Source organism: Hetaerina americana, unplaced genomic scaffold, assembly GCF_022747635.1.
Source record: "Hetaerina americana unplaced genomic scaffold, ioHetAmer1.1.p SCAF_40, whole genome shotgun sequence".
Taxonomy (NCBI): domain Eukaryota; kingdom Metazoa; phylum Arthropoda; class Insecta; order Odonata; family Calopterygidae; genus Hetaerina; species Hetaerina americana.
In genome coordinates this window covers 4,618,599-4,630,254 of record NW_027286986.1, presented here as the reverse complement: position 1 = coordinate 4,630,254, position 11,656 = coordinate 4,618,599, and the positions used below count along the sequence as shown (strand labels likewise).

General features: G+C 38.8%; 1 protein-coding gene across 1 annotated transcript in view; it reads right to left on the bottom strand.

Moving 5' to 3' along the window:
• Positions 1-11,520, bottom strand: part of Dysb (dystrobrevin binding protein dysbindin) — a 19,753-nt gene extending 8,233 nt beyond the window's left edge. The window contains exons 1-5 of the mRNA XM_071591046.1: positions 11,240-11,520; positions 11,009-11,162; positions 10,799-10,931; positions 10,290-10,445; positions 7,393-7,533 (exon numbers count right to left, since the gene is read on the bottom strand). Coding sequence (XP_071447147.1) covers positions 7,393-7,533; positions 10,290-10,445; positions 10,799-10,931; positions 11,009-11,162; positions 11,240-11,295 — 640 coding nt within the window. The 5' untranslated portion in view covers positions 11,296-11,520. The remainder of the gene's footprint in view (positions 1-7,392; positions 7,534-10,289; positions 10,446-10,798; positions 10,932-11,008; positions 11,163-11,239) is intronic.
• Between the last annotated feature and the right edge of the window lie 136 nt (positions 11,521-11,656).

Below are 11,656 nucleotides of genomic sequence, written 5' to 3'. Positions count from 1 at the left end.
AACGTCAATATCAGCAGAAATGGATGCAAAGTCATTTAATTTTTCATTACAGTAGATTACAATTAGCAGACTTCAGAAGAAATCAAATACATGTTTCCATTCATTTTTCAAACAAATTTGAGTTCTTTCTGAAGAAATTCTGCCATTACTTCCTTTTTCTTTCTGCAGAAACATATAAGGTGCAACGTTGGAAAGTTACATGAACTTAATTAAGTAAACAATACGTACTATACACACTTATGAATGAAAGTTGAAGCTGTTGTAGATGCTTAATACCAAAAGGAGGCGAGACCATAGGAGTTACATTTTCATGTTTTCTTTCCAACATTATTATTACTACTAACTACAAGTAAGCCCTTACATAATCCCAATTTTGCTGCCTAGATGTACGTTTGATACCAGCAGGCAATTAGCCTGCTGGCACCTGGTAATTTGGCCCATTCCCCCCTCATAGCACTGTGTGCAAACAGTCTGCCAAGGTACACCGAGTCCAATCATTCAATATTTTCACCATTGCCCCCACCAAGCAATCACACATCCAATTCACACCAAATATGACTACTTTTGCTTCCTTGGAACTCACACCCAAACAACTTTTATTTGTATCACTCTACAGAAGTTTAAAATTTTGACATTGATGATTACAACACAGCCAGCTGAAATGTCATATTTTGAAACAATGAAATCAAAGTTATAACGATCTAAAATAACCTAATTTCTTTACTTCATCCAAATATTGAAAGAGAGAACAAGAGTTTGAACATTTTTTCAATGATGCCTCTATGTATGCACAGGAAGTACTTTAAAACAGTTTTGTTTCTATTATTGGCTCCTTGGAAAGCATCCGGACACAAAGCAAGTATGCATTTGAAATCGTCTAAAAACAAGGGGCCCGCAATGTATTTTAGAAATCAAATCACCAAACAGAGAAAATGGAAACAAGTTTCCAGAGCCATGAAGACAGATGAAAAGAGAAAAAAACAATGCTAGAAAGACTTTCTCATTACATTTTATTTTCTAAGCACATCCCTCATAAAATAATATACTGATTCAATGGACATAATCTACAGGCTAAATTTTTCAAAATTAAGAACATCGCTACATCTTCCCCATTAATAAACATTCTCCCCATTATAAATTAAATGTCAGCAGCTACAGTGATACGGATATCATTTATGCTGAAAAATAAATATTTTCCCATCGCAATTACGTAAGTATGATAGCCACAACTCTTAGAACTACTTTGGCAATCTAAACCTATGGCCATCAAAAATGAAGCAATGGTATTCCACCGCAAGTAAGTGAGCAAGGGGTGGTACATTGATGCAAGTGTTTCCCTTCAACATCAGCTCGATCACTTCCCAGCACGTCTCCATAAAATGTCTTCAACACCTTCAGCAAGGGTCTCAGATAGTATGTCCTCATGTGAACCTAGATGGGAACCCGTTCCATTGAGACAAAACCTGCCAATCTTACAATTAGCATACTTCAGAAGAAATCACAATGCACATTGCGATTAATCAAAAAAAGAAAATTGAGTTCTTTCTGAAGAAATTCTGCCATTACTGGTGCTTCCTCATTCTTTCAGCAAATATATATAAGGTGCAATGTTGGAAAGTTACATGCACTTAATTAAGGGAACAATACGTACTATACGCACTCATGAATGAAAATTGAAGCTATTGTTGATGCTTGATACCCAAAAGGAGCCGACACCAAAGAGGTTGCAGTTTCATGCTTTCTCTGCAACCCTATAATCAACTACATTAATTCATGCAAAATAGTGCTTAAATAAATGCTAAAACAAACAAAATGTAAGCTTATCAAGGAAGATAAATTCTATGGGTTCCAAGAAAAAGTTTAAAAGTGAATTGGCATTACTCGCAGGAATAGTGCAGAAAATATTTTCAAAAACTACGCACAAAAACACAAGTGGGTTAAGCCCCATTGCTATCTATTTTGAAAGGCAATCAGTCAAAATTTTAGCCAATTGAATCATGGCAAAAAAGATCTGTTAACTGAAATTGCAAATTTGATTGCATACATCCACACTTTCATACACCAACAAAATTAGTAACTTTCTTAATGTTTGCAAATATAATTTCAAACAGAGAAGAGTAAAGTGCATGATTTTGTATGTTTTCAAGAAGATTAATGATTATTTATAACCGAGAAGATATTAGCTCTAAGGGCCAGAGGTCTAATGATGAATTAGAAACTCTATCTGCTGCTAATTGAATGCATTCACTCCATTGGTAGGTAATCCAAAACACACATAATATTAATAGTTATCTGATTAGTTGGGAAAAAACAATGAATCATCACATTTCATGGCTTAAGTCTTGTCTTATCTCGCATCTGAGATGAATGAAGCAAGTTGAGATGAGGTTGTTTAGTTTCTAGCAGACAATTCAATCACATGGCATGCACCTTTCCTTTCCTCACAACACCTAAGGGGTTCAGGTGACTTCATAGCTAAGTCTGGTGAATTTTTCTCCCATTTCATATAAACTATAACCATTATTGAATTTAAAACCGTTAAATACAAACAAGATGCCTCGGGAAATATTTAATTTACAAAGGAATGCAGCATGCTCTTCAGGCAGACCTTTAGTTAAACAAAGAAGGACAAATAAATGCAATTTAAACTGATTCTTTGCATATTTCCATGTGAGTGGTCGGAAAACAGTTACTTCTCCTGAAGGTGACAAATGAGAAATGGAAAGCCTGATGGAACAACGCTGCACCAACCTATCAAATGTTTTTGCAGGAAGGCTGCGGAAATCATATGCCAGAAAGCTATACATAACAGCACCAATAAATCATGCACAAATATTTAGTAAGTCGTTGGAGTTGATGGAATACAACCATGAATGAAGATTAATGCCACACCACATAAAAGTGCAGCACTTGCCTCTCCTGGCAAGCCTCCCTGTGCAGTGCCCGAGCGGTGGCTTTAAAGCAATCACCGATCCTCAAGGCTGGACGCAATCAATCATGCATTCATGCCTTTGGGTGCAATAATGTCTCCATGTTGAAGGGAGCCGGGTGGGCTATTCACTCACCTGCTGACCCAAAGGTCGCAAGTTTGAGTTGTACCTCAACTGGGATGGGCTCAACCACACATGAAGCCATGACAAGCCAAAGGCTTTTTGGGATCCATAGGGAATCACAAGTTGACTCATAACCTGCTTCTATTCTAGCTATAGACGCATGCATTGACCCCAGAATTGATTATGCAACTGTGGGATCCTCCATTGAAATGAATTCTTCAGTCTGTGGATTTCTATAAATATTAGACAGACGTTATCACTTACGGGTATGTCTCACTTAAGTGGTTATCATTGAGTACATTACGATATGAAAATCTGACTGACGGAAATATCTAACCATGGTAGACCGCAATATAACATTAAAAATATCAGATTTTCGCAAATGATGCCACACTTCAAATCATACAACTGAGATGAATTACTGTGTGATATTCATCACTTCCACAAAATCCATGTCCATAAAACATAATTTCGGTTTTTGAAAATATAGATGAGGTGTAGACTTGCACCATTTTGAAACATAGTGAAATCTTGTAAAACAAGCATAGCTCATTCCTGAATCTTTCTCGGTAAGAGAAACACTCATTGAGCAAAACAATTTTTCCTGCAGAAATTTATAAAAGTTGCCATAGTATAATGTATTCCGAGCTAAAAAATGATAAATTATGTACAAGGTTTAGTCATAGAAAATCATATATACAATATTTAGGATTATGAATCATCTTCATATTTCCTTATATCATGGAATGAACTGGCTGAAACGCAAATTTGATTTGTAGAAAACAAAAAAGAATTTAAGTAATTAGTAAACTATTTCTGATGCATTCCAAATTCTTTTTTTTACAAGCTCTGTAGAGACATTGATTTTCCTGACAGTTAAAAATTTTGTGAAAATGTGACACAGCATAATCATTAAATAAATTTGCAGTGCTCAGAGCGACTGACTGCCTTATTACGGCGATGCTCCCCTCTCTACTATGCACCAGTCTCCAATGCTTTCTTCCCCATGACCTCCACGTCACTTTTAGCCTGCTCTCCTGGACTTAACACTTCTTTAAGGCTCATTTCCTTTTCCTGACCAGTAAATAAGGGTTTAATTTTCAAATCAGTTCTCGCAATTGCGCAAAAAAGGAGCACAAGACAGTCTTTCACTGGTTCGTGGCGCGTCTCCTCCACTGTTACATTCGTTCGCCATCTTTTTACGGGTGAGACCTGCCCCATCGAAATTAAAAACCAGCAAACCCTCACCAATGTACTCCTCTGCCACCACGGGGCCAGAGTCTGCTGCTTAACCATGCCTTACTACGCCGTGGATGCTGGTCCTTCATTTAAAACACCCATTGCTCTCCTTGAGCACCATCTCTTTGGAAATTGATAATTCTGGCATCTTCTCAGCAAGGTCAGCCAAAATCACTTGTGCCTTCTCACAAATGATGTCCTTGCTAATGGAGTTGCCTCGCAATTGCTTTTCATTTAGCGATGTGAAGAGCAACCTTTCAATATCACCGTGAATATACACTGCTGCGTGTATATTCTTGTCATTCCCTTGGAAGCAGCTATCTCCTTAATCTTGTTCTTGAAGATTGTGCAAATCGTTGATGTTGAGCGATCGTACGTGCTTGCTTGACTGGCCATGCTCACACATTGCTCTCAATTTTCAATGATTTCATTTTTTATTTCCATGTCTATTTTTATTCTCTTCTTTCCCTGCTTTCTCCTGGTGGCTTTTTCTTCAGAGGTATTGTTTCAAGTGTTATTTAAATTCGCACAAAATATGCCTGAACACAATTTTGGAAACAAATGTCACCACTGATGACAGTGGGATGCCAGCGAAGTGAGCGTTTGACACCGACTGAGGTGGCAGGCAGGGAAAAGTCGTTCGTCAATTGAGCCATTTTTTTTATTTTTTGCTCTTTATGCTTCCCTTCTCTCAATCTCATCTTGTTACACTCGGCCAAACATTAGTTAAACGAGGATGCGCTTCGATGGAAGAGCTGAATGCTTGATTTATTAATCAAGAATAACCTAAGATTCAGCCAGTGATTCAATTCACTGGAAAGAAATCCAACTTCGCACACCCCTGTTAAGAACACACTAAGTCATTAAAATAATCTCCTCTGCAATAATAATGAAGCTAGGTGGGAGCAGTGAGATGAAAACCTAGAGCATAATTAAAACAAATTTCAATGTGCAGAAAAAATATGAAATAGCAACTCAAAGTATTCTCAAGGCACGGCAGCCAATCTTCCCACGTATTTCGTCAACCCTCCATCAGATGCCAGGGCAAGTGATTTCATCGGACTGCATAGATTACTGGGGAGCACATGGCCAATTAAAAGTCTTTTCTTTTTCTTTGAAGATCTGTAAGTTGCACACCACTCTCACCTCATCAGTCACGACCATTCTCCAACCTGGGGGAAATCGTCTACACATTCCACATCGCATGAGTGGGCCAACAGATCAAACGGCATCCTATTTCTTTGCCACGCACCACTCTCCTCAGTAATCCAAAGTGCATGGATTCATGTGGCTGTGCTACAGCACCCAACTACATTTCCCATTCCCTCCTATCCTCAATCAGGGTGCTCAGCAATTAGGTCAATGATTTTCCATTGCAGGTTCACTTTAGGGGATTAAAATTTGTCTTTAAATGTTTAAACATCATATCGGGTATCCATACGCCAAGATTTTTGCAAAACCCTAAGTAACCCCTCTTTTTGGCCAAAAATTATGTTTGTAAGTTTTCTTTTTTGAAGCCACGCCTGCGACCAACACCGGAAGGATAACCTGTTTATTCACCTATACAAGTAGGAAAGAAACTCAGCCATTACATCTTTTCAGAACATACAAAGAGGAAAGCAATATATTTCACATGCATAAGCTGCCCATCATAAGAAGACGTGCATGTATTCAAAGTTTCAAACATGCTAGGATTTGAAAATTATTAGGAATACAATGGTGACTGCAAGGAACCATGACGGACTGCACTGCCCTACCATGCAGTCAGCCGATAAAATATTCCTTTGTCTCATGGTACTTAATTAGGAAGAAGGTAGTCATTATTGTTTTGCTGAATTGTATATTATTAGACAATATTATAGAACTGCATATTTAAGTAACAATAAAATGATTAAAAAAAGGCAACTTGACATAAGAGTAGGAAATTGAACACAATATACACTTGGTCTCAACTCTTGACCAATCGCTAAGCACACTCAACACACCCTATTATGCAACTATATACAGTTTCTTGGGATATAACTGGAAATTTGTACCATATTCATGTCCCTTCACATATAAGTGGGAGGAATTACTGTTTTCATTACGAGTTATTGATGTCTTTCCAAAATAAAAGATCCAAGCTAAGGAAAGCCACAGCTCAATGAAAATATGTTAGTAAATACCTAGCCCCAGTTTTTGGAAAGCACCTCCCGGGGCAGACTTCGTGGGCCACGTTCCTCCAAGGAAGGAGTGTTGAGGGGTGCCAACACATGCAAACAAAAGCCACCGATGGACAACAATCCACTCCACTTGACTCCCTCCCCCACAAGAGCCACTCGACCACCCAATCATCATCAGCAGCCATTCAAGACCAAAATAAATGGCAAGTAGTGAGCGCATTGGAGAGAAGGCCACCTCACTCCACCTTAACACCCTCCAAAGTGACGAACACATTGCAAAGTAACAAGTGATGACTCGAGTGGAAGAGAAATTTAAAGTTAGTTTATGGCTTCCTCAAATGTTTGCCTAGTGCAATAGAATTCCAAAGAATTGCCTCGAGACACGAACAGAACTGACTAAAAGTATAGAATTTTTGCGTGGGGAAACATGGGTTATTCATGCAAGTGAAATTGCATAATGGTCACTATGTTAGATCTGAGAAGTAAAGTACTTTCTGAGCATGGTCACAAGAATTCTCAAAACACACAGAAAATAAGAAAAATTTCAGGCATACTCCGAGTATGGCGAATGGCTACAATATGCCAAATGACCCCAAAGGAAATAAAAGAAGTGGTCGTTAAGTACACGGCTTGGGATGGTGGAGGCTTTGAGAGACGTCCAGGCGGGAGAGGGGAGCAGAGAAACCCAAAGGGAGGAAGCGAGGAAGGGCAAAGAGAAGAGACAACATGATTGTGACAGTAACATTAGTACACACATGATTAAACAGAAAACACAGACACATGCCCTATGTGTATTACACCACAATTTACAAACCTCAACTGCTAATTTATTAACAACTATTTACAACAATTTACTTGCTACTGAAATTCTTAACAATGGATTCCACCATGAACGGTTATATACCAGCGGTCTCAATTATATAACTCTGTTGTCTTACTGGGAATCTTTCCTGACATTTTGTACTGCAGCATTTCTTCCTCAAACACTTTGCCGAATGCCTCCTGCCGTTCCCGCAGCATCTGCTGTCGTCGCTGCTCATACACGCGGACCTTCTCTGCGTGATTGCGCACCAACTCCTCTGCGAGAGAAGCAAGAAAACAATCATCAACACACAATTCTATCAAGCCTACAAGTAACAGCTTCACATACTTGACTCTTCTTAAGGAAAATAGCCAAACAAAGCCACCACACACAGCAACTACACAAGAGCTCAATGCGGTCAAATCAAGCAAGGTCACAGGAAGCTTCAAAGTTCACAAAGTATGAAAGTTGCAAATTACTTCAACTGCCAGTCGACTCCCCTGATAGCTAGTACCACAAAGAGATTGTGTCGTAGGGCACACACGGAGGAGTCTAGGCTAGAAAGTTTTATTTCACTATATACCCACTAGGTTGTCATATTGATAAATCTAACGATATATTTTTCATTAATGATAAAGATGCAATTGTGAATTTCAACCAATTAGAAAGCTTTTAAGTTATTAATAACAAGCCGCAATCAATTACTGACTCCATCTTTATGGCTTCATGAAGCTCAATGGCTGAATTGACAACATTTTCAATTAATTTTGCATGTTTAAGGAAACAGACAAAAGGAAGAAGTAACAGTTATCAACACTGTACCTGCAGTGGAACCCTTGCACCTCTCATAATGAGTAATTCGCATAATAAGAAAATAAATTTTTGAAATTGATTCACTCAATGGGTGACGCTACGCATAATGTGCGGAGATGAAGTCCGGTCGCATTGATTGCGTGCTTGCTGTTTCAGTCTGTGTACAATTGTATATTTTTGACTGTAATTTTGTATTTAAATCATAATCACAGTGAACTGTGATTGCCTGCAGTGAATACTTGCAGTCAATGTAACCTGTTCCATACATGTCCCAAATATGTCTTGTAGGAACCAACAAACATTATTCTCATTTTCCCTAAATAATTCCAACTTCTTGATAATTATATTTAAGAATCAATATGTCTCTGCTATTTAAGCTTTACAACTAAGCTGTAGTTTGGGTTATGCCATTTCCATTTATGGTTTCCATTCATTTTTCAATGGGTTCTTTTACGTTGCGCAACTCCTTACTAAATCTTACTAAATCCAATACACCCCTGACATTTGAGCTTTTGAATTAACCAGGCTTTGGTTAGGTCAGGGGAAATGTCCATTTCCATTTGAAATGGCAATTTTGGATTGTATATTTCCTTACTAACTCATCTGGATAAACAAAGGAGAAAGGATATGCCAGACAAAGGAAACCAGAAGTCATTGAAACCATCAGGTGAGATGCTGGCACTAGAAAGAGTATTGGCACTGGAAGTTGCACTTCTGATTCTTCAAGCAGCCAAATATTGATTTAAGAATTGGAGATGTAGCATGCATTAGCCTTCCTATTTCCATCAGTTATTTTAATCCTGCAAGCTTTCTTTTCAACAATGTGTTGTCTATTTAGATCCATCCACGTCTAGTATCATACACTTGTCAATGCACTACCCCCGAATCCTCTCAACAGCCAAAATAGCATGAAGGCAACCACAGGCCTCAACCCAAAGTTTGGTTTGATAGGTGAGGGAAGAGTTCACCTAGTACTTAGCCCAGCATTACGTGCCATTCACTCGCTAGCAGGGAAGGGGGAGGGGGGGTTCAGATCTTTTCCCCGTGCCGCCTATGGTTTCCCATTGAATTCTGGTACTCAAAAAATCATGCAGCTCGGGTGAAGCCAAGTGTGCCCAGAGGCATCCCCAGGAATCAAACCCAGGCCCTTCCGTCAGCAGTCCAATGCTCTCTACCCACTGAACTGACTGGAATATACAAAGAAGTTGCTCAGAGTCCCAATAGTAAGGGACAAATGAGGATTTTATTTTGGTTTGGACTGTGAGGAGCATGACTCCCTCTGCCTGCACTGTTCTGCAATTCCTAGCAAGCATCAAATGTCACATATACACCACTCACGACATTCTCCTTCACGGCAGAGGAATCGTAAGAAGCCTAATTTTAAGTTATTTCAAGAAACTCATTCCCGTTCACTAATTTCTCCCACTTTCTCTTGGCACAATTACTCCACCTGTCATATTCATTCCACCCCTTCTGCTCCCAATAGTCCTCACATTATCTTTCATCAGTCTCCTCCAACCTCAATTCTCCACCTACTTCTTACCCTCTCCCACACCTCTCTCTCTATCTCTCTTTGGTGAATCGACTTGCACCCACTCTCTTTCACTCAATGTCATGAAACGAGCTACGCGCACAGACAGCTCTCATCGCTCGTGGATCCCATCCAAATTCATTCTCAGCATCACCCAAAACGATAATTCCCATTGAGCATTCCCAAAACTACTCCAGAATTGCTTTAATTACTCAAACATTTTGCTAATGCTGAGAAAAATTCGAGGAATGCAGACTTTTTCCTAATGTTCCAGACAGAATGTCCACCCTTGTGATGGACCCAGCCCTGCTTCATACACACAACCATGTTCATGCATCTATGGTGATGCGGAGTTCTTCACAACATTAGTGCTAATTAATTAATTATATTTAGGATTTTATAAAATGTTTGCTATCTCCTGGGAATCACTGTTGTAATTGGCTGGGGTAAATGTTCCTCCACTTGACAATAAATAAATCGTCCAACATTTTGTTCAACCAGTTATTGTTTACATTAGTAACACCTGTTACTTAAACATAATATATTTTATCCTCTGTAGTGAAATGAGTACATTACCAGGAATAAGTCAGTCGAATAAGTTTACATGCCTGTTAACCAAATTTACAATTGGATTCAAAGGATGAGAATCAATTATCTAGCAACCAAAATGCCTTACTATGCCACATTACCTTTAACTTGTTCTATTTCGCCCAATTTCTTTTCTTTGAACATAGCCAGTTGAAATCGATGATCAAGTTGCTTTTCCTGCAACTCTTGCGTCTCGATCATATCTTCAAGCTTTAGCAATGATCCTTCCACCTCTGCAAACAGAGACTGCAGGGTACCTGATAATTAATACGCACAAAAAAGGTTATTCAGTTCCTTTCCGAAAGAATATCACATTTATGGATAAAAATTACATTGTATGGATAAAAATTACATTTTTCAAATGTAAAATGTGAAGATTAGAGCAAGAAAAAAGCTTTGAACTGAACGCTACATGCCAAAACAGTTATAGTGCAACGAACCAGGAAGCAATGACATGTCCAAGGCGCGTAAAGTTTACAAGAATAAAAACTCCCTAAGTCTTTTGGGTCAAACCTAGAAATTCAAAAGGCATGCGAACACAAATTCAAAATCATATTAATATCTCTAAATGAGCTTTTTCTGCGCTGAAAAAATATCGCCTGATATTCACCTATCTGCTCCATTAACTCCTGTACGCCACTTAAAAGCTGTGGAACTGTTGAAATTGACGCACATATGTGACCAACGGCCACCCATTGCTTCTCAAAACTTTCGTGTAGACTCTTTATCGTCGAGTCGATACCCTATGGAAAATGATATATCATGAGAGCTCTTTTCAGAAAAGTAAGAGTGAATGAAAATTTGGCATCAAATGGTTTACCTCTGCTTTTTTTGAATTATCCTCTGTAAGTTGATGTAATTCACTCCAGTTACTCTGATATTTATTAAGAGCGTCGGCACCAGCATTGTAGTTAACACTGTTGTTGGCTTTTGAGGAACGCCTTGGTGCATCGTTTACATTTAATCCACGAAAGCTGGCCAAAAAAGAAGATCTTATTGTTACAATTCAATTCTTGGTCTCACACAAAATCAACAATCTGGCTAGACGTACCTGGCAGCAATACCCTCTTGTACCGTGTGTATTTTATCACGTATACTGTCAAACATGTTACAATTCTCTCACAAGAAGCCTTCGACGAGACAGCAAAGAAAGCCCGAAGAGTGTTTTCGGGCGAGAGAATCCAAATATTTCGGAAATCAATGCTCACGGACGTCTTACGAGTTCTCCAAATACAACCAAGACTCGGAAAAACAAGTTCCAACTCAGTTTTCGTGACCGACGTAATACAGCTAATTTAATTCTAGCAAGGGGTTCAAACTGTGTATTAACCAGAATGGCCACCTGAAAGTCAGAGACGGTGAAATCTCTATGACGTCACAAAGTCAATGGCGTTTCAATATCGTTAGCGCGAAAATGACGGAATCTAATTGTCCCTTTCATCTGCTCAAGCGTGAAATGTAGCCTGTG